Raw genomic sequence first — 21,940 nt, 5'->3', positions numbered from 1 at the left:
TCTCCCCCGGGTAATGTGGCCACTCACCGTCTATGAGGTCCCAATAACAACAGTGGAGAAGATGGAGCGAACCATTACCTCATACGTGAAGAAATGGCTGGGTGTCCCACGATGCTTGAGTAACATCGGCCTCTATGGCAAAGGGGTCCTTGAACTACCTCTTACAAGTCTAACGGAGGAGTACAAGTGCTCTAAAGTAAGACTTCAGATGACATTGAAGGACTCCAAAGACCAGACCATTAGCAAGGCTGCACCTCCCCTACAAACTGGACGGAAATGGACATCATCCAAGGCTGTGCAGCAAGCAACATCAGCCCTGAGACACCAAGACATTGTGGGGAATATCCAGCATGGAAGAGGAGGCTTTGGCCTGGCAGCAAGCAAACCAACGTTCCAAAAGGCAACAACATCTGAACGCAGGAAGCTGGTGGTCGAGGAGGTGCGCAGACAGGAGGAGACTGCAAGAAGTGCAAAGGCTGTCTCTCTTGCTAAACAAGGGCAATGGACGCGGTGGGAAGGCCTGGAGAGGAGAAAGATCAACTGGAGTGAGCTTTGGCAAATGGAGGCAAGCAACATCAGCTTCATCATAAGAGCTGTTTATGATGTGCTTCCATCACCAAAAAATCTACATCAATGGTATGGCGAGGACTCGACCTGCCCCCTCTGCCCAGCTCCAGCGACTCTCAGGCATATAATGACAGGTTGCAAGACCAGCCTCTCACAAGGCCGCTACACCTGGAGGCACAATCAGGTCCTCAAGAGCCTGGCTGCAGCACTTGAGACCAAGAGGAGTGCAACCAATTCATTACCTCCAAAAACAAGCAATCCCGTCAAAACAACAACATTCATCCGGGAGGGACAGAAAAGGCCCAAGTATCCTCCTACAAAGCCAGAAACTGGACACCTAGCCATGGCCCGGGACTGGAAGATGCTTGTCGATATTGGCCAGCAACTAATTTTTCCACCTGAGATTGCTTCTACCAACCTTAGGCCAGACATGGTACTCTGGTCCCCTTCACGAAAGGCTGTGTACATCATAGAGCTCACAGTCCCGTGGGAAAACTCTGTTGAAGAGGCCTACGAGCGTAAGAAACTGCGTTACACAGAGTTGGCAGCAGACGCAACTCAGCGTGGCTGGAATGCAAAAGTCTGGCCAGTTGAAGTGGGATGCAGAGGATTCGTGGCTTCTTCCACCATCAGGTTGCTGAAAGAACTTGGAATCCATGGACAGGCTCTGCGGCAGACCGTCAGAGCAGTTTCTCAAGCAGCTGAAAGAGGCAGCCAGTGGATCTGGATCAAACGGAAGGACCCTTGCTGGGCTATAACTTCATGACCCCCCACCCCCACCTGAGAACCCAATTCAGATCCCTCCAACTTGAGGAGGGCATATGAGGTATGCGGTCAGCTGTAGGACTGTCTCAGGGAAGAGGACGCCCCTGCCTTGCATAGTCCCGTGGGACATCTTAATTGGGCATGGGACACAAGCTAAGGCTTGATCACCCTTTAGCTGGCCACCTTTGATGAGAGTGTTTAGTGATTAAAGGCCGAAACACCCACTGATTCGAAGGCACACTACTGAGGATGTGTCCCAAAATTGACATCTTAACCCAGTCTAAGAAATAAACCTCCCATGCCACTCTGTCAACATCACGGCAAATCTCATGCGAGTGCATTCCATCTATTGGCACAATGGACAGTTTTTAACATCTCGTCCCGTGTTTTATGATTCTACTGAACATAGCCTTTCACAGTTCTAATATGCTATAGTACTGAGGACATTGAGGTTAAGTCACAAACCTAAACCATTGACCCTTTGGCTTCATTGTTCTCAGCTCAACCTCTACTACAAAAACACACAATTTGTTTAAGTTCATAGAGTTTCCATATACTTCATAATCATAAAGCATGTCAAACATGTTTACATCTGACGTTCACTCAAAATCAGGGTAAATATTGCTAACAAAAACAGCCATTGTCAAAAAATTGACAATCGGGGCCTTCCGGGTGGCGCAGTGGTCTAGGGCACTAATGGCGTGATAGTGACTCCATAGGGTTAGTGTCAGCGGCTTGGTTTGATTTGTATTGTGTTAGCGAGTAGCGGTTCCAGCACTAGCCTTTTCACTCCCATGGAAATGTTATGCTAACATCAAAGTCACTGGAAGTCTGTTATGTTATGCTAAGGACCTGTTAGCATCTCCTATGGCGATGGCCACTTGAAGTCTGTCATGCTATGCTATGCTAGCTAATGATGTGTTAGTGACTCCATAGGATCACACTTGACTTGCATTGCTGCTGCCAAAGTCAGTGGTACTGGAGGGTTGGTGAATTTATTTACTGGAGTCTTTAAAGAGTCTGTAGTCAGACAGTTAAGTTATTCTGTAAGGACTTCACATGTTGTCTTCCACCTTCAGCGAAGTAGGCTATCCTTTATCAGAAACACTATACATCACCAAATACTAAAACATATGTTTACAGCTCAAAGCCGAACGAGAAACTGAATAATGAATCAAAACGGAAAGCCAAAACTAAGGGAGGTTAGATGAATGAAGAAACTGGTGAATGAATGAGGCCTCAGCAATGAGTCTGATACTGAGTAAAGACATTACCCCAAATCTCTTCATGCTGTTAGAGCATAGCAATCCACATAGATATGGACTTTATCTGACACCATTTCCCTTGGAGGGTCTGGAAGAGCTACATGCCCGCCTGCACTTGTACTGGTGTGTGTGTGTGTGTGTGTGTGTGTGTGTGTGTGTGTGTGTGTGTGTGTGTGTGTGTGTGTGTGTGTGTGTGTGTGTGTGTGTGTGTGTGTGTGTGTGTGTGTGTGTGTGTGTGTGTGTGTGGGTGTGTGTGTGTGTGTGTGTGTGTGTGTGTGTGTGTGTGTGTGTGTGTGTGAACACCTCAAGCAAGTGTGTGTGGGCTTGCCCTGACTTCCAGTGAGTGGGTGTGTTGTTCTATAAATGCTTTTGGCCTGAACGGCATGTTGTCATCCTCCCTCCTCCACCACCCGATGCCACTTGGCTGCTTAATTTGACCGTGGAGCAAAACCTCTCTGGGATGGGCCAACGGAGGGAGGGAGGGAAGAGCAAGGAAGACACGGACTCAGTTAAAACGATCCCATCTTAACCCGCAGAACAGATGGATCTGTCCTCAAAGCAACCACAATGGAAAACAGAACTAGTCCATATCCACACCACACACAACCCACGCCCAAAATATCAAGCTTAAACCTAATGCCATCGTCCAACCTAAAATAGACTATATCATCCCTCAGGGAGTGAATGGGATTGAATGTGAGTTAACAGCCTAGTACACCCCCATCACTACCTGAAAGCAAAACAAAACCTATACTGTAGGTGTCACCTCAATTATATTTCTGGATTGATATAGGCTTGACTGTGAAGAATAGTGCTGTTCGACAGCTTGAAAAGTTATTTTTTCATTGACTCTCAGACGGGGGTAAAAAAATTCCAGCAACGTTTTAAAATAGCATGTAGATAGATGCGTTACAGGTTGACTCATGGTTCAAGTACAGCCAGTCGTGAGCGGCTGTTGGTCCACACAGCCAAAACACTCTGAAGCATTATTTTAGGGGACCAAACACACACACACACACACACACACAAAGTTACTCACTAACTGTCAGTTAGAGGGAGTTAGATTTGTTTTCTAATGTTACACAGGTATAACACATTTGAACAACATAGTGTTATAAGAGTGAGTTGTCTTCCCAGCAACAGAAGGTGTGCTGATGGAATTCCAGATGGTGGGTAGTCAAGTGTTGCCGCACCGTTCAAATCAAGATAAAATCCCGGCCTTGCCATACGGTTAGACATTCTTCAATAGTATGCATGTCTGGGCAAATCAAACAATGTTGCAATTTCAAAACAGAAAACAAAAGAGACAATGTAGACAAAACAAAAAGTTTACAACATTTAGAAATAAGTTTATACATTACCCAACATTACCTTTACTGCATAACACCCTCTATTCCACTACTCTGTAGTTCATTGGTATCCACATCACCAACAAACTAACATGGTCCAAGCACACCAAGACAGTCATGAAGAGGGAATGACAAAACCAACTGCACCATCGAGAGCATCCTGGCGGGTTGCATTACTGCCTGGTATGGCAGCTGCTCGGCCTCTGACCGCAAGGCACTACAGAGGGTAGTGCGTACGGTCCAGTACATCACTAGGGCCAAGCTTCCTGCCATCCAGGACCTCTATACCAGGCGGTGTCAGAGGAAGGCCCTAAAAATTGTCAAAGACCCCAGCCACCCTAGTCATAGACTGTTCTCTCTGCTACCGCACGGCAAGAGGTACTGGAGCGCCAGGCCTACAGCTTATTCCCCCAAGCCATAAGACTCCTGAACAGCTAATCAAATGGCTACCCAGACTATATGCAATGCCTCCCCCTATTTTACGCTGCTGCTACTCTCTGTTGTTATCTATGCATAGTCACTTTAATAACTCTACCTACATGTACATATTACCTCAATTACCTCGACTAACCGGTACCCCTTGTATATAGCCTCGCCATTGTTATTTTACAGCTGCTCTTTCATTATTTGTAACTTTTCTTTCTTTTACATGTTCTTGTTTTAAACTGCATTGTTGGTTAAGGGCTTGTAAGTAAGCATTTCACTGTAAGGTGAATGCCGAATAACTGTTGTATTCGGCGCATGTGACAAACAACATTTGATTTGGTTGGTACTTACTGTACACATAGAACCCAGATTTAACACCATTAAACATTTCCTGCATAATCACTCTTGGCAAATCCAGTCGTAAACCTGTACTGGCTGGCACGCTAGCCCTAGCTGCTAAAGATCAGCTGTTACCATCAGACCCACTTCTTGGTTTGGCAACCGGAACATTTAACAGCTAGATGGGTGGGGGAGATTTATGGAAACAATGGGCCCAACCTAAATTGTAAATCACTGTAGCAGACTACGTAATATATCATATAAATAGGAGGTTAAGGTAATTAGTTTGGATATAAATGGTGATTCAGTTTATTACTGTTAAATGTAATTAAATATAATAGTTTATTACAATATAATTACATGTATTACTCTCTGGATATCCTGTGACATCAGCAACCGAAAGAAATACAGCAAATATATATTCTATTCTGTTCTATTCCATTTTTATTCAATTCTATTCTTCTGCACTCATGTCAACAGCCAAATGGGTTTGATGAGACATTCAAAAACAAAGAGGGAAAGTACATGCATGGACAAATACAAAGGAATCAAACAAGTTTGTATCCCAGACACCCCGATCTAGCAAGAGAAAGCCCTCGTTCGTCATCATCTCTTGCTGTGATGCAGATGGTTTCAGCTTGGGAGACAGAAGTCTCATTCATGTCCGGCATTTCGGAGAAAGATTAATAAGAGCAAATTGGATCTCTGATTATTTCAATGAATCAACCATGAATCATAGGCTACACATTACTATGATTCGCTTAGTTATGGTTTGACAGCTTTTATTCAGCTTTTCACAAATTGCTCACCCTTTTCCACCACATATAGTGACTAGCAACCACAATGTAAGACTCTAAATAAACCAAACTACAATAGTTTGTGTCTACGAATGGAGAAAATGACTTACTGTCTCTGTAGAACCCTTGTGTTCCCCAGTTTCCCAGTTTAAGAGTGAGGAAGGCTGAGCAGAGGGCTTGGTGGAGCATAGACTGTGGGCCTAGCCACAAAATTACACTGAACCACGCCTAAAACACTATACTTAACCTAACTTCTAAAACAGAAAGGCATTATATACTGCTGACCAGATGACTTTCATATGGATTATACGTGGGGATTGAATGAAGTACAAGGATGGAAAAACCATTCGCTTGAGAATAGGTCTAAAGGGAAATCCACTTTCCATAATAATCACAACTAAGCTAATAGAGACAGATTTATAAAAACAAACAGGTGAAAAAGAGGTTACGGACGACAAGACAGCTTGAAGACGTGTGCATGTGTGTCTGTGGCACCTTAACTGGGGAGGGCGGGCTCATGGTAACAGCGTAAATGGACTGGTGTCGAACTCATCAAGCACATGAGTAGAGGAGATCCACACAAGTGGACTACAGGAGGCTGCTGAGGGCGTCTCATAATGTTTGGAATGGAATGGTATCTCATTCCGTTTCATTCACTCCAATTCCAGACATCACCAAGCCTCACTCAGCAGCTTCCCGTGGTCCATGTGTGTGTATCTCCTCTACTCATTCACCAGGTCATACTGTACCAAGAGGACAAAAACCGCCTGCCGTCCAAGTCTAACTTTAACTAGACCAAGGGCTTTGGTTTGGCAGTGGCTCCATGGTGGGAAATCCCTTTAATACAGGTTTGCATAAGCTCTGCCAATATACTGCCCCTGATCGCCCACAAACCCAACCACCCCTCCTAAAACTGTGGTCACTTCCAGTTTTCACATCCTTCGCCTCTCTCTACCTTCTCTATCCCATGGCATAGGAAGCGCAGGCCTCCTTTCTCTCTCTCTTCCTCTCCCTAACCACAGCCTTAGAAAAAAGGTGCCATCTAGAACCTAAATGGGTTCTTCAGCTGTCCCCATAGGACAACCCCTTGAAGAACCCTTTTTGGTTTCATGTAAATCTCTTTGTGGTTCCATGTAGAACGCTTTCCACAGAAGGTTCTAAATGGCACCCAAAAGGGTTCGATCTGGAACCAAAAAGGGTTCTCCTATGGGGACAGCCGAAGAACCCTTTTGGAACCCTTTTTTTTCTAAGAGTGCAGCAGCCAACAGGAAACAGGAAGAGAAGGCCTAGACCAGGCAAACAGAAGTTTTTCTGAGAGGGATAAGGAAAAAACGGAAAAGTGTTGATTCAGCTGTTATTTCCTCCTCTCTCTCTCTCTCTTGTAATGCACAGCAGAACAATCCACACAGAGTTGTTCATTGTATCCTGTTTCAATCAGTACAGCTCGGTTACGCAATCTTAGAGGCCTCACTTTCAAATGGCCACATTGCAAGACGACACACACAGTGAGGTACAGTTGCAGTATACTGTCTGGCCAATTTCTCACGGTAAGGGCAAGGGCTACCATTGCAAGCCCCACATAATGCCCACACTTGTCGTCCGTCTTCGCATCGTGACTCCTGAATGTGTCGACACACAGAAATTACATGGAGCCAGAGGCAATGTTTCATGTGGTTTACTGGATATCAAAAGAATGGGATGTGCTACATATTTTATACTGTAAAAAAATATATATATATATATATATAAATAACAGTTTGTACATGTTGGTGATGATTAAGATGTGTTGCCTAATAAACATCCCATCTTGTAATAATCTGATCGTTTTATAGGTTGAAGAAGACTTCCCAACTGTTCCAGGCAAATAAAGTTCTCCAAGGTGAATAGACAACATCTGTCGGTTGTTGAGACATTCAGCAACATGTGTTCAGGGCTCCAGTAGCAACATCCACTGATCCCTCCTTTCTATTTGATTTATTTAACCTTTATTTAACCGTTATTTAACCTTTATGTAACCTTTATTTAACCAGGCAAGTCAATTAATGACACATTCTTATTTGTACTGAACAAAATTATAAACACAACATGGAACAATTTGAAAGATTTTACTGCGTTACAGTTCATATAAGGAAATCGGTCAATTGAAATAAATGAATTATGCCCTAATCTATGGATTTCATATAACTGGGAATACAAATATGCATTTGTTGGTCACTGACACCTTAAAAAAAAAAAAAGGTGGGGGCATGGATCAGAAAACCAGTTAGTATCTGGTGTGACAACCATTTGCCTCATGCAGCGCAACATATCTGCTTGCATAGAGTTTATCAGGTTGTTGATTGTGGCCTTGTTGTCTTCAATAGCTGTGCGAAGTTGCTGGATATTGGCGGAACTAAAAACACATTGTGGTATACATCCATCCAGAGCATCCCAAACATGCTCAATTGGTGGCATGTCTGGTGATGCAGGCTATGGAAGAACTGGAACATTTACAGATTTATTTCAGAACATTCAATTCTCCGGCAACAGCTCTGGTGGACATACCTGCAGTCAGCATGCCAATTGCATGCTCCCTCAAAACATGAGACATCTGTGGCATTGTGCTGTGTAACAAAACTGCACATTTCAGAGTGGACTCTTATTGTCCCCAGTGCAAGGTGCACCTGTGTAATAATAATGCTGTTTAATCAGCTTCTTGATATGCCACACCTGTCAGGTGGATGGATTATCTTGGCAAAGCAGAAATGCTCACTAACAGGGATGTAAACAAATTTGTCCACAACATTTTAGAGAAATAAGCTTTTTGTGTTCATGGACATTCCTGGGATCTTTAAATCCGGCTCATGAAACATAGGACAAACACTTTACATGTTGCGTTTATATTTTTGTTCAGTCTACAATGACGGCCTGACGACTATGTAATACAAAACGGACAACACAGACAGAAGACACTGGCAACAGTACAAATACAAACAGTAGATGTATGCGTGTGTCATTTAAAACCACATGCTTCCTTACAAGGCAACGCAAACTAGTGACATCGGGAGACAATTAGAAACAGCTACATGTCTCAACAACCTGTTCATCTATTTGTCCTTTGAACTCCTCCAGTGACACCAGGTCCTGTCGTTTTATGTTGGTTTGGAGGGAATTCCAGACCTGTCGGCTGAGTAATGAAAGGACCTTTTTCCACGCTCTGTTAAAAATTTCGGAACAGTTTGCATAAAACAAGATTGAGATCTGAGCTTGTATGAGTTCTCATTTCGAGCTAGAAGAAAGGATAGATAAAATGGCACACACAATCAAATGTAACGCACACACACACACACACACCTCCAAGGCCTCTTGTTCAGTGACGGGGCGAGCCTGTGTGAAGTGAACAGAGGACAATGACTTCACTGACGACAGACGTCAGCACATCACCCTGACTCACACACATACAGACACCACTCTCTTTCCTGCTGGACCCTATCATCGTCAAACTGAGGAAAACAATGGGCTAAGCCTAAAGCCCAGCCTAATAAAAACCCTTCAGTGTGATTCTCTCAGTGAGCAGTAATCATTCGAAAAACAGAGACCTTTTCACTCAGGTCATCATTCTGTTTTTGATGACTCAATAAATATTTGAGTAGGAAACAACCCCCTGGAGGCCTGTTTTATGATGCTAAACAACAACTAGCACTGCTGGTTCTGACTAAAGGGACGTACAAAAGGTTTCCAAATGTTGTTGGCTTGATTGAGTAGCGGTGGCTTCATTTGAAAAGCAAATACTGCTGGATTGCTACCAGCTCTTTAAACACTCATCTCACCTGAACAAGAGAGACGCGGTGTTGTAATATTTTCTGTGTCTAAGCAGACGTGTCCCCCTGGGTCAGATGACCACTTCACCCCTGACAAAGACTTGTGTCTCATTCCCCTTCTCTCTCTCACTCTGTTCTCATAGGATAAGTGTTTCCAGCTGTTTTCACCAACAGTGTTGAGATTGGTGGAGGGACAGAATTTCTCTCTCTCCCTCCCTCCCTCCCTCTCGCTCACACACACCCGCACACACACACACACACACAGTGAGACACAGTCTTAGTCTCACACAGATTACTCCCTCCAGTTTCTTCTCACAGTGACTAGCTAGTGGTGATCCCAGGGGCATGGTTACAACGGAAACTAGGCCAGAGAGAGGCCCATGAGACTGCACAGCCCCAAAACACAACTGAGCACAACACTGGCCTGGGAATCACCAGCAACAACTAACAACGTGCAATACTTGTAGTACGTCTAATGGTTGAGTAGGTCTGTGTGGATCTGATGGCTGTTAGTGCATGGTGTTCCTTGCAGGTTAGGTATAATATATGGTCTGTAAGTTATGACATCCTTAAAAGAGATATTGATGTCTAAGCACACTACAGGCAAATTCTGAAAATATAATATAATTGCCTGAGTGTATGATTATTTCAACAGCAACATGGAGTGTTTGAGTTGACAACATCTAGTATGATCATATTTAATGAGATTTATAATAACTTGTTTGTTAGCGATGTATAGCGGCCCCACGAGTCTGGAGTGTAATGAGATATTGATTCGTATGCCTGCTGAAGGCAAAGTTCAGAAATATCACTTTCCCAAGAGTACAGTAAGCTGCCTTGAGGGACCCATAGGTAGACTACAGTAGCTCTGTGTTCAATTGTACAACACCGAGGATGACTACTAAACTAATAGATGAATTTATGATAAACATTTAAGGGTAGTCTATCCAATCATTCACTTTGGCTAATGCCTGCAGTACGGTACTAACAGTGAATCCGTCTAATTAAATTTGTTTTAGCTTGAATCGGCAATAAACTATGTCGGGTCTTGTGATTTATAATATAATATATGCCATTTGGCAGATGCTTCTATCCAAAGCGACTTACAGTCATGCGTGCGCACATTTTACGAACGGGTGGCCCCGGGAATCAAACCCACAACCCTGGCGGTGCAAGCGCCATGCTCTACCAACTGAACCACACTGGACAACTTACGTCATAAGTAGTATGTCGTACCACCATTTATGACAAAGGTTGTTATCGTTCTCATGACATAGTCTCGACAGATGTGGTATTCTAAGAAACTCCCTTGATATACCAAACTAGTCTATATTAGTTCCAGTTGAATAATGCATTACAGTTCGGGTTCTCATGTTATTGAAAAAGATAGGCTACAGTTGTAACCTGTCAACACGTATAGTGTCTGTATTGTCACTAGTTATAACCCTTCTTTATATTCATCGGTTAGGCTATAACACATTCAAATGAATGACTGGAATGACATATATGTTCTAAGAGGCCAGTACACAGAATATGTCATCTCCTACACAATTTGATAAATTGAGATATTGATTGGCAGACTGAATCAGTAACTCATGAATCATTGGCTAGTTTAATCAAAACTGTGATGAGCCGCGATGACTGGTATAGGCTATAAGTGGTGAAACCTTTCACCGTGTATTCTATTCATAAATAGATACAGAATATATGAGGTAGTCATTGTAGTTGGGTTTTGAATGGACCCAGGTAGGTAGATAAATGGTGAGGGGGGTATCCTACTCACGTAATGTTTGGACGGATTGCGCCGCTTCTCCACGTCCACGACTTTTACATCCAACACTGTCCGAAACTGCATCTTGACGTTGGAAATGGCTACAGCGTACACACAAAATAAATGCAATATCCCAGTTTCTGTAGTAGGCTATAGCCTCTGCAGTTCAAGAAACGTTGAAGAAGAACTCAAAAAGGACATTCATTGATTGGGTTGTCGAGTCTAGCTAATGTTCAGGCGCAAGGAATCAAATGTCTTGGCTTGACGATGCGTAATATACCCAAATGCACAATATATCATAGTCGCTATCAATTGAGAATCTATCTTTATATGGCTAAAATATTCTGCCCGAAATCCAAAAGGCGAGATCTTCACGTTGGACAACAAGGTAGGCTGGCCAGCGGTCGCATGCTGAGGAGGTCACCTCAAATAGGAAAGTGGAGCGAGTTCCTTTGTGTGGACCACAATACCTTCGGCGAGGGGTGCATACCTGTAGGCTATATAGGGTTGGGGTAGGCAAAAAAAAGCCACCGAATTCACCGCCAAATGCCTCCAGAAGCAAGCAAGGCGCAGAGCAATTCTTTTTTTTTGGGGGGGGTTAGTGGGATGGGCTTGCATGTCGTGTGATGAAGCACTAGAGGTAAACTGTACTAGAAGGTTGAAGTCCCATTCCAACTCATAGTTTATTGAATACTTGCATGTAGTTCTGAGTATCTTGGCAATGTCTACATGTTTGTAAACATTTAGATGTGTTGGAAAAGATGCGTAATCCTTGTAATAATCTTCACAAGCTGTAACGGTTCCTTAAAGTGCACCCAAGAGTGGCTACAATGTAGCTAATGACAAGAAAAATGTGAACGTCACACTGCGCTTGGACCATGTAAGGATACTTTTTATGGATGTGATTGGTTTCAGCATAACAATTCCATTATCTCCATTATCAAAAGCATGTATGGTTAAATAGCCATTAAAAAGGCTACAAATAGCTATAACAACCTATTTGTTCCTTAGGCCTAGATAGCATAAAGCATTCCATATATTGCTTATTATGCCTCGCAGTTTCTTTGACAACGGTGGCAACTGAGTCATAAGACGCTATAGGCTGCCCTCATCAATAGCTTGGACGTATGGATACAGATGTTTCAAAGTGGACCAATCAGCGACGGGCTGCATCGCGGTGCATATTAAACGACGAAATACTGCCCCCGTGTGCAAAATGAACATATGCTCCAAGTTGAATTCTAAATCCAGGTATTATACACATCATTTACACAACTTTTGCACATTGAAAAAAAAAATATATATATATATATATATTGCACAAAACCGCTTGTCCTGTACTCTTTAAAAATGCATTACAAATGTACATAGCTCTAGCATGATTGATAGCAACTGATATCTTGAAGATGGCCATGTTAAGTAATAATCAAATGCATTCAGGGTCATATTTATTAGGGCACACATGTTATATATATTTTCCCAACGGAAAACAAAAACATGCGTTTCTTATTGGACAAGGTCAGATGGTACCTCCCCGTTTCACTCCCATTTCAGACAGCTTGTCCCCAGAATGTCTAAGTCAGCGTCAGAGGATAGTGTAATGACTGTCGCTGGTGCTGATGATGTCACTATTACACTCCAGAGCTTTGAGGACCAGCTCCAAGGCTGCCTTGCTCACGTTGCGACTGTACCTCTGTCTCACACTGGACAGAACGTGCAGGATGTGGCAACCCTTTTCCGCATCTGGCAACGCGAGAGAAAGACCATCAATACATATTAGAATACACTGGTATAGCACTGGTGGAGCAGTGTATTTATTGTAAAGTACTCTAAATGAGTAAGAAGAGGGGAAATGCCCTTACATTTCTCTCGTCTGCAATCTTCCCGAAGAATGTCTCGGACAGCCATGAGAAGATCCTTGTCCCGTTCCGTTACCTAAAGGGGAGAAATACAGTAGAATCAAGACTTACTTGTGTCATTCCGATATAACCTTCAGTCACCACAGTAATACAATGAAAGATCAGTCTCAAAATCTTTCATTCTTGTATGCTGACCACTTTGCTTGTGTCCCACATCCCATGAGCCTCAGGGTCAATGTGTTTGATGAGCTTCGCATAGCACTTAGTTCCTCTGTGATATCTATCTTCATGTGCTGCTGCTGCTGCTTACATGGTAGACCTCATCCTGACATTTGACCTTGCGGAACACCAAGCCTTCGTCCTGCAGGATCTGAAGGCTCTTCTGGAGTAGCTCCCTGAGCTGTTTGAAAGATGTTGGTGGACCCGATGATGGACCAGCCTCAGGCTCCTAGCATCAAATCAGATTTGAAAAAAATACAGTCCCATTTTAAAATGAACAACTTAAAAGCTTAATGATGCCTTCATAAACCCTAAGGCCTACATAGATGTCCATAGATGTTCTACCTGTTCTGATGCTGTCTTCTGAGGTTGTCTGGAGACATGAGGTAGTCTGGAGACCAGAGGCTGTAAAAGGTCCTGGATATCATAGGGTCTGAACCTGGTGACTTCTTTCTCTTTCAGGAAGTCCTTCAGGATACGAGTGGCTCTGCCAAGCAGGTAGGAAGCAGAACCACTGCAGGAATACCAAATAAGCCATAAAGATATTCACAAAAACGTCAGTAAATCAAAGTTTGAAGTAAATATCATACATAATAGCCAAAATGATGCTGCACCTCACTGACCAGCAATTGAATACAGCTAAAGAGATGATCAGACCTACCCTTGAATGTTCTGTGCACTGCTGTCCAGATGGAATGGTTTATCATAGCACTGTCTGTAGAGCTGAGGAACCTCCATCATCCAGGATATCTGGACCGCCATCACTGGGTCTGACACTTTATCTACAACCAACGAATGGTGGGGGGGGGGCATTAGAGATTGTATGGACAACAATAACTCAGGTTTAATAAACTGTGTATAGTTGTGAAATGCAGAAGTGTGTGTGTGTGTCCATATGCGCATGACCGTGCATGCCTGCGTCTGTGTGACCATATTCATGCGTGTCACCTCTCCACTCACAGTATGTAGAGGCCATTATCTCTCGCTGTTGTCTGGAGGTCTTGACGGGCCCTCGCACCCTGAGCAGTTCTCCTATCTCCAGGTGGGAGCTGCTGTGTTGGGCTTGCCGTAGTTTCTTCAGCTCGCTGGCTGGGTTGAAGTCTTCACGAGCGCTGCTACCGAAAGACCTTGCCCATACTGAAGATAATACACAGCCAACCGTGAACACGAACAGGGCTGACACACAGCTATAATGAGAATATCTGCACTTACGTATAGCAGGGTCACCTTGCTCCCTCCACTGTTCATCTTTCCAGCAAAGGCTGTTTATAACACCAGTACCATCATCAACTGTGAAGCAATGATAACAGCAGCCATAATGGATTTACATGGACTCAATATTTGCATGTGGATGTTAGTTTGATATGAGGAGACAAAGTAGGAATATTTCAAACGAATCACTTGAGCTTCACTGTTACCTCCGTAACAGAAGAAGTCTTCTCGCTCTCGCTTGTACACCACAGTCCCGAGCACATCGACTTTGAATATCGGGTGAGAGTTGTAGAAGTATATCCCTAGGTTAGGGGAAGTGAAATGGGTTAGCTAGTGAAGTTGAATAAACATGACAGTGGCATTCATGTTGTCAAAACTGAAGTTAACAGTACCTGACACTTGACAGGACTCTCTCATATGTAGGATGTCTTTGACATAGAGCCTGTTGAAAGCGTTAAACATTAGGTCCAGTCCCCACAGCATTGAAGGCGGTTCCTCCCAGACACTATCCTCCTCTGGCTCTGTCGCTTCAGGCTGCATACCATCCTAGGCGACTCACTATACGCGATCAAAAACAACCAAAAGTAGCACGCTAACCTACTTAAGAAAGCTTTATTCGTCTTTCCCTCGCTTGGTTAATTTGTTTTGCTTCGTTTTCCCGGGATTTTTTTTGAGATTTGAGCAAATATTTGCACAGCTTCCGCAAAAGTCAGAGTTTCCGTTCACGTGAATAAGAAAATAGAGGAAAATAGAACAGATTAACAGATAAACCATGCATTTATGTAAACATCTTTTAATCGTGAAGGACGATTATTAATATATGTAAATGTGGTAAAGACAACAATGTTGAAAAGTTTGCGGCTGTGCGTGCGAGTGCACGTCTCGCATGGGTATCTGGGACATGTCGTTTTAAGCCATTGAATGAGAGAAGAAAGAAACCCATCATTGTATCAGAGACCTAATTATCTCTCATATTGATGCAATTATCAAAATTGAACGTTTTCAATATTAGGGGAAATGTGCTATCCTTTTTAATGAGGCTATATGGCTTTTCTTTCTCGTTCAATTTGACTTAGGATTTACAAAACGTTGCAGGGCTGAACAATAGGCCTGGACTATAAATGTATTGAATAGGCGTACAAAATGTCGTACTCCTTAAAATATTATTTAAAAGTTTCCTTTAATTTATTAATCGTTTCTAAACACATCATGTTGGCCTCCAGTGCTGAGGGTGGAAGCAACGCGCTCGAGATGCTCTTTCCTCCACCATCAATCAAGCGTGAAGAAGTGAAAGAACTACAGTTGCGGGCTCATGAACGCGCATTTGACACCAAATCCTCTAGATTTACTGGACCCCGTGCCTCGCCAAGGGAAAGAAGATTGTCTTACCATACCAACGGTGTTTTTATTCGCTATATATACATTCAAGTGACGTTGGGGGATCGAATATAACATTTCATGGAATAGAATTCTTTGGAAGGGTCGTTTCTGTATCTTCTCTGTCTCTGCTCTTTGGTTGAGGAAAGAGCCCTGCCGCTTGCGTTGTCAGGCCAGTGTTGGTTGTTCTGAGGAAAAACAGTAGCTTCCCGTGCTTACTTTGCACTGTGAAAGTCTATTCTTTGGACGGAAATACAATGCCAGGAGACATCAAAGTGAATATTGTTGGTGTAAGAATCAACAATAGGCCATGATGTCGGTGGAACTTCATTTTGTTATGGGATAACAGGGATATCGTTGCCATAATAACGGGTTGATCATCAATAATTTCAGTTGAGCAGTATTTGAAATAATTCTGAATTGTTATAATACTGTAACATATTGAATATGCCACCTCCAGAGTCTGCTTGACTCACAAGAACACCAAGGGACCTAAGTAAACACAACAGTACAAGTCCTATGCGGTAGAACGCACTGATGATCTTCGTGTTGCTGGATATTCATTCCTTTGTCAACTGTCTATCTGAAGAAGGCAGGCGTGAAAATGGCATCCTTTTTCAATTTCCGTAAAATCTTTAAATTGGGTGCTGAGAAGAAGAAGAAACAGTATGAGCATGTCCACAGAGACGAGAACCCAGAGGAGATATGGGAGATCATTGGAGAACTGGGGGATGGAGCCTTTGGGAAAGTCTATAAGGTAGGATAGGTCCTTTTTGGGGTCATTGTAGACCTCTTCTGATTCATTGTAGCAATGATGATGACATTGTGAACACGTTACATTTTACAGGTTTGAAACCATGTTTCAAGAATCATCAATCATGTCATGTGTGTGTTCATCTCAGTCCACTCTGCTGTAACCAATTGGAGTAGTATATCTTACATGGTGCTCCTTGGAATTCTTCCCTTAGGCTACGACTGGAAGTGTTATTTCTTACTCTATGATTAGGACTAAGCCCAACATTGGATTAATGACTGCCATTCTTTTCATTTTGGTCAACAATGGCAACTACACTGCCTCCAGTCCACACACGCACGCACAGCGATTTCTTCCCGAACTCTGATTGTTAGGCCATTCACAGCAGCCCTAAAACCATGTTAGATCGAGTCCCAATAAAATTATGGCATTGTTTTCACCGACCTCAATGCACGGGCAGAGCAAAAAGCATTGTTTACATGAGTGACATTGAATGTGATCACCCGTGAGTGGAGAGCCAAAACCAGTAGCAGGGTGCTTTGTCGACGCTATTCCAATTAGCGTGTTTGTTCTTCTGTAGCCACCAGCCTATTTATGGGCATGGTGTAATGGTATAATAATAGCTTTCTGGATCCCTACCATGATTGTGCTCTGTTTTCAATTTATTTCTGATCTATTAATAGAACTGTGTGTGGTCAGTTATGGTTTCCAAATCGAACTATTACTTGTTGTAGAGAATCCCATATGCCTTAAGTCAGTTTAGTAACAGATGCCATGTGAAGTTGCCTACTACTACAACCAAACTGTTGGCTGCTCCATGAACAAAGCATAACAACATTTACTCTAAGACTACTCCCAAGAATAGTATATGATGGACCTTTCTGGCATTACTAGAGCTACAACAGGCCAATCGAAGCACATCTGTGGGAAGTACATTTTCCAGTAATATTCTAACGTCCTGGGCGGAGAGGCATCGCTACGATACCAACTGCAATATGCTGCAATCTCATGATGAGTCGCCCTATTTGAACCAGCCTCCAAACACCCCATTGATTCATAGTGAAAGAGAAGTGTGTGTGTGTGTGTGTGTGTGTGTGTGTGTGTGTGTGCTGAATATGGATCCATCGTTTGTAATGTGATAATACAGGATAATGTATTGAAATCATTCCGATGGCAGACGTGACCTGAGGAACACACCCAGGTTAAGAGGAAGTGCCATATCACCGCGGACCACGAACGTCACGTGAAATCTGATATCAAATCTTCTCTTGACTCCTATTTATGACAGCAACAACAGGACCCATTCTGTTCTATAATTTCCATTTGTCATGAAGCCCCCAAAATAACACACTCACGCTAACCTTGGTGCGTATTCTGCTAATGTCAACAGAGCTCAAGTCTATTCCATTGTCAGAAGCCACCATTTAATAACCCTCTCACTTCTACCTGTGTGTCTCTTAGGCCCAGAACAAGCAAACAGGCATTCTGGCTGCAGCTAAAGTGATCGACACCAAGACGGAGGAGGAGCTGGAGGACTATATGGTAGAGATCGATATCCTGGCCTCCTGCGACCATCACAACATAGTGAAGCTGCTGGACGCCTTCTACTACGACGGCAAGCTATGGGTGAGTAGGGAGGGGCGTTCTCAGCGGAGGCTTGGCTTTGTTAGCGGTGCTGCTGTGACAGTGTATTGATGTTAGTGATAGCACAAACTCTGAATAGCACAAACTCTTGTCTATTCACCGAAAAACATTGGTTGTGAGATGGAGTGGTTCATGGAGAATCGGCGAAGACCAGCAGTGTGCTGCGGTGTCGTCCTTTGTTGGGGCCTCTTAACTAGGCTGTTGTGAGGACTGACCTGTGTCATGGTTGATCATCAGTACAACGGAAGGTTCATCCTCCTCTCACACCTACGCTACCTTGGTTATCGTCTTCCCAGGTCAAAGTTCAAACTGGCACCGATACTAGCAGCATTTATTGTAGTTTATTGCCATATTTGATAGGGAAATTCATTTTTGTATTACAGTGTATTATTATATTGCGTTTTTCGTCTTCATGATATCACTGAGTGATGTTGTGTCTTTCTGTCACCGCTCAAAATAACTGGAGTCCGTCCATATAACCCTCTCTTTGTGTACACATTGTTCTAGTCCTCACCTTCAGGATGGTGGTCACTTCCTGTGAATTTTGATTGGATTTGGGGATCTAGTGGCAGATTACTTTTCCCGGGGCACCCCTGTGTCCGAAGATAACGGTGAAATAATTGCATTCTGGTCATGCATATATTAGGACATTTGTGCACTTAGGGATTGCAAGGAGTAGTTTGCTCATATATAACTAGCTCGTAAATAAGGGCCCATCTGTTTTGTTTTTGGTGTTCTTGGCATAGGACACCTAAAGTGAAACAAGCTATATAGGAATAAAATACAAAATAATACATATAAAACAAAGGCATTTTCACCTTTCATTCAGGAAAAATGGATTCAACAAATAATACGTAATATAGCGTCTAAATCCACAAGTTCAGTTCGTCTTAAGGTGCTACCTGATAGGTTACATACCCAAGCCTCCCAAGAGCTCCAAAGGAGAACGAGACCAAAGCTCCATTGCTTTTTTTCAAGCTGGGAAATAATATGTGGTACGCTGTGTCTCCCTGTGTTTCCCTCCCTGCCGACAATAGAAACATCCACATAGACATATTATCAGTAATCAGACTCATCAAAAGCTGTGATGTTTACCTGCAGTATTTGGTTACACTGCAGCTCTGTTGTGTGCTCGGCCCTTTCCTCTCCGTTGTCTGCCGAACAATGGCTTCTAGCCCAATGGCGGTTGTGTATTGATTATTATCTCAGCTTTTTTTTTTTTTTTAACTAGGCAAGTCACTTAAGAACAAATTCTCATTTACAATGACGCCCTAGGAACAGTGGGTTAGGGGCAGAACGACCGATTTTTGCCTAGTCAGCTCAGGGATTTGATCTAACAACCTTTCGGTTACTGGCCCAGTGCTCTAACCACTAGGCTACCTGCCGCACCTACATGCCGCTTACATGGTGGCTGGTGTGTAAATAGAGATTAGCACAGGAGCTCTTGCTGTAGATGAAAGACTTGACGTTCTAAAAGGCTGTGTAGAAGTCAAGTCTGAGGAGAAGGATTTATTTTGTCTTCCTCATTTGATATGGCTCTAATAACGATGTGGTAAAACCACATTGTGTTTTTTAAGGGTTAGATTAGTGACCGTAGCCATTTTTATGTTTCATCAATTTCATTTTGCTTCAGTCACACGGAACTCTTTTACCATGCACGTACCCACTTTGCAAGTTAATGTATAGACTAGAGTTAGCCCTGTATATAATGCAGAGTGGCCGTGGAATCCACTTTTCTGCATCCTTCTTCCCGCCAGCTAAAGGTCCCGAAGCTTCTGCACATGTGCAGGATTCTCTACTTTGCCCACAGTCTCTGCTCTACTCGTAGACAACAGGCCACTCTGGCGAACGGTGCTCGATTAATAAAGTTAGATCAAAGCTGAATCCATGTCTGCAGGATCACACAATGATGGTATTCTACATAACAGAACGCGCCACTAAGGTAAAACGTGTGATTTGATTGAAACCAAACACGTGTAGGCTACAGTTTAACACCATCTGCTCTAAAATTCGCTCACGGTACATCATTCAAAACAACACTAGGCTACCTGGAAACAACACTGTAGGCTACCTCGGAACAACACACTAGGCTAACTCGGAACAACACACTAGGCTACCTCGGAACAACACACTAGGCTACCTCGGAACAACACTGTAGGCTAACTCGGAACAACACTGTAGGCTACCTCGGAACAACACTGTAGGCTACCTCGGAACAACACTGTAGGCTACCTCGAAACAACACTGTAGGCTACCTCGAAACAACACTGTAGGCTAACTCGAAACAACACTGTAGGCTACCTCGAAACAACACTGTAGGCTACCTCGGAACAACACTGAGGTCTAGAAGATCTTACGGTGCCTTCGGGAAGTATTCAGACCCTTTGACTTTTTCCACATTTTGTTGGCTACAGCCTTTTTCTAAAATGGATTAGTTATTTTTTCCCCCTTCATCCATCTACACACAATATCCCATAATGACAAATCAAAAGCGTGTTTTTAAAATAAAAAAACTTAAATATCACATTCAGACCCTTTACTTAGTACTTTGTTGATGCAACTTTTGCAGCGATTACAGCCTTGAGCCTTCTTGGGTATGAGGCTACAAGCTTGGCACATCTGTATATGGGGAGTTTTTCCCTTTTTTCTCTGCAGATCCTCTCAAGCACTGTCAGTTTGGATGGGGAGCGTTGCTGCACAGCTATTTTCAGGTGTCTCCAGAGATGTTCGATCAGGTTCAAGTTCGGGCTCTGGCTGGGCCAATCAAGGACATTCAGAGACTTGTCCCGAAGCCACTCCTGTGTTGTCTTGACTGTGTGCTTAGGGTCGTTGTCCTGTTGGAAAGGGAACCTTTGTCCCAGTCTGAGGTCCTGAGCGCTCTGGAGACTATTTTCATCAAGGATCTCTCCTGTACTTTGCGCTGTTCATCTTTGCCTCAATCCTGACTAGTCTCCCAGTCCCTGCCGCTGAAAAACATACCCAAAGCATGATGCTGCCACCACCATGCTTCACTGTAGGGATGGTGCCAGGTTTCCTCCAGACGTGACGCTTGGCATTTAGGCCAAATAGTTCAATCTTGGTTTCCTCAGACCAGAGAATCTTGTTTCTCATGGTCTGAGAGTCTTTAGGTGCCTTTTGGCAAACTCCAAGCAGGCCGTCAGGTGCCTTTAACTGAGGAGTGGCTTCTGTCTGTCCACTCTACCATAAAGGCCTGATTGGTGTAGTGCTGCAGAGATGGCTGTCCTGGAAGGTTCTATACACATATAGGAACTCTAGAGCTCTGTCAGAGTGACCATCAGGTTCTTGGTCACCTCCCTGACCAAGTCCCTTCTCCACCGATTGCTCAATTTGGCCGGGCGGCCAGCTCTAGGAAGAATCTTGGTGGTTCCAAACTTCTTTCGTTTAAGATGATGGAGGCCACTGTGTTCTTGGGGACCTTTAATGCTGCAGAAATGTTTTTGTATCCTTCCCCAGATCTGTGCCTCTACACAATCCTATATCGGAGCTCTACGGACAATTCCTTCTACCTCATGGCTTGGTTTTTGCTCTGACATGCACTGTCAACTTCAACACCTTAAATAGACAGGTGTGTGCCTTTCCAAATCATGTCCAATCAATTGAATTTACCACAGGTGAACTCCAATTAAGTTGTAGAAACATCTCAAGGATGATCAATGGAAACATGGTGCACCTGAGCTCAATTTCGAGTCTCATAGCAAAGGGTCTGAATACTTATGTATACTTTCGCTTTATCATTTTTGCGTGTAGATTTCTGAGAAATATATATTTAATCAAT

At 43.4% G+C, this 21,940-nt stretch overlaps 3 protein-coding genes across 6 annotated transcripts in view; 1 reads left to right on the top strand and 2 right to left on the bottom strand.

The window, feature by feature from the left end:
- Positions 1–11,648, bottom strand: part of LOC139424539 (SH3 and PX domain-containing protein 2A-like) — a 120,065-nt gene extending 108,417 nt beyond the window's left edge. Inside the window, exon 1 of one of the 2 annotated variants that reach the window (XM_071176475.1) lies at positions 11,092–11,648. In XM_071176475.1, the coding sequence (XP_071032576.1) occupies positions 11,092–11,163 (72 nt within the window). In that variant the 5' untranslated portion in view covers positions 11,164–11,648. The remainder of the gene's footprint in view (positions 1–11,091) is intronic. The other variant, XM_071176476.1, reaches the window with a different exon arrangement.
- Positions 11,649–11,748: 100 nt separating this feature from the next.
- On the bottom strand, positions 11,749–15,019 carry LOC139423811 (CST complex subunit STN1-like). Of its 2 annotated transcripts, XM_071175446.1 has the most exons (9): positions 14,762–15,019; positions 14,576–14,671; positions 14,370–14,447; positions 14,118–14,294; positions 13,819–13,939; positions 13,503–13,671; positions 13,249–13,386; positions 12,942–13,014; positions 12,420–12,822 (listed from the first exon to the last, which is right to left on the bottom strand). In XM_071175446.1, the coding sequence occupies exons 1-9, from the start codon at positions 14,907–14,909 to the stop codon at positions 12,665–12,667; spliced, it is 1,158 nt and encodes a 385-aa protein (XP_071031547.1). In that variant the 5' UTR covers positions 14,910–15,019; the 3' UTR covers positions 12,420–12,664. The 2 variants fall into 2 exon arrangements, with proteins under 2 accessions (XP_071031546.1, XP_071031547.1); XM_071175445.1 differs by having other exon boundaries at positions 11,749–12,822; positions 14,118–14,447.
- Positions 15,020–15,657: 638 nt separating this feature from the next.
- LOC139424538 (STE20-like serine/threonine-protein kinase) overlaps positions 15,658–21,940 on the top strand; it is a 34,602-nt gene continuing 28,319 nt past the window's right edge. The window contains exons 1-2 of one of the 2 annotated variants that reach the window (XM_071176474.1): positions 15,658–16,503; positions 17,962–18,126. In XM_071176474.1, coding sequence (XP_071032575.1) covers positions 16,351–16,503; positions 17,962–18,126 — 318 coding nt within the window. In that variant the 5' untranslated portion in view covers positions 15,658–16,350. The remainder of the gene's footprint in view (positions 16,504–17,961; positions 18,127–21,940) is intronic. The other variant, XM_071176473.1, reaches the window with a different exon arrangement.

This window comes from Oncorhynchus clarkii, chromosome 13, assembly GCF_045791955.1.
Source record: "Oncorhynchus clarkii lewisi isolate Uvic-CL-2024 chromosome 13, UVic_Ocla_1.0, whole genome shotgun sequence".
In the NCBI taxonomy this organism is placed as follows: domain Eukaryota; kingdom Metazoa; phylum Chordata; class Actinopteri; order Salmoniformes; family Salmonidae; genus Oncorhynchus; species Oncorhynchus clarkii.
The sequence above is the reverse complement of the archived record's forward strand: the minus strand, read 5'-3'. Positions and strand labels throughout refer to the sequence as shown.

Excerpts from the sequence above, each read along its gene's own strand:
- LOC139423811 (XM_071175445.1), bottom strand. The coding sequence starts at position 14,909 with ATGCAGCCTGAAGCGACAGAGCCAGAGGAGGATAGTGTCTGGGAGGAA. Across the intron at positions 14,448-14,575 it reads AGACTTCTTCTGTTACGGAG|TTGATGATGGTACTGGTGTT; the intron begins GTAACAGTGAAG and ends ATTGCTTCACAG. Across the intron at positions 13,672-13,818 it reads AGTGCACAGAACATTCAAGG|TGGTTCTGCTTCCTACCTGC; the intron begins GTAGGTCTGATC and ends GTATTCCTGCAG.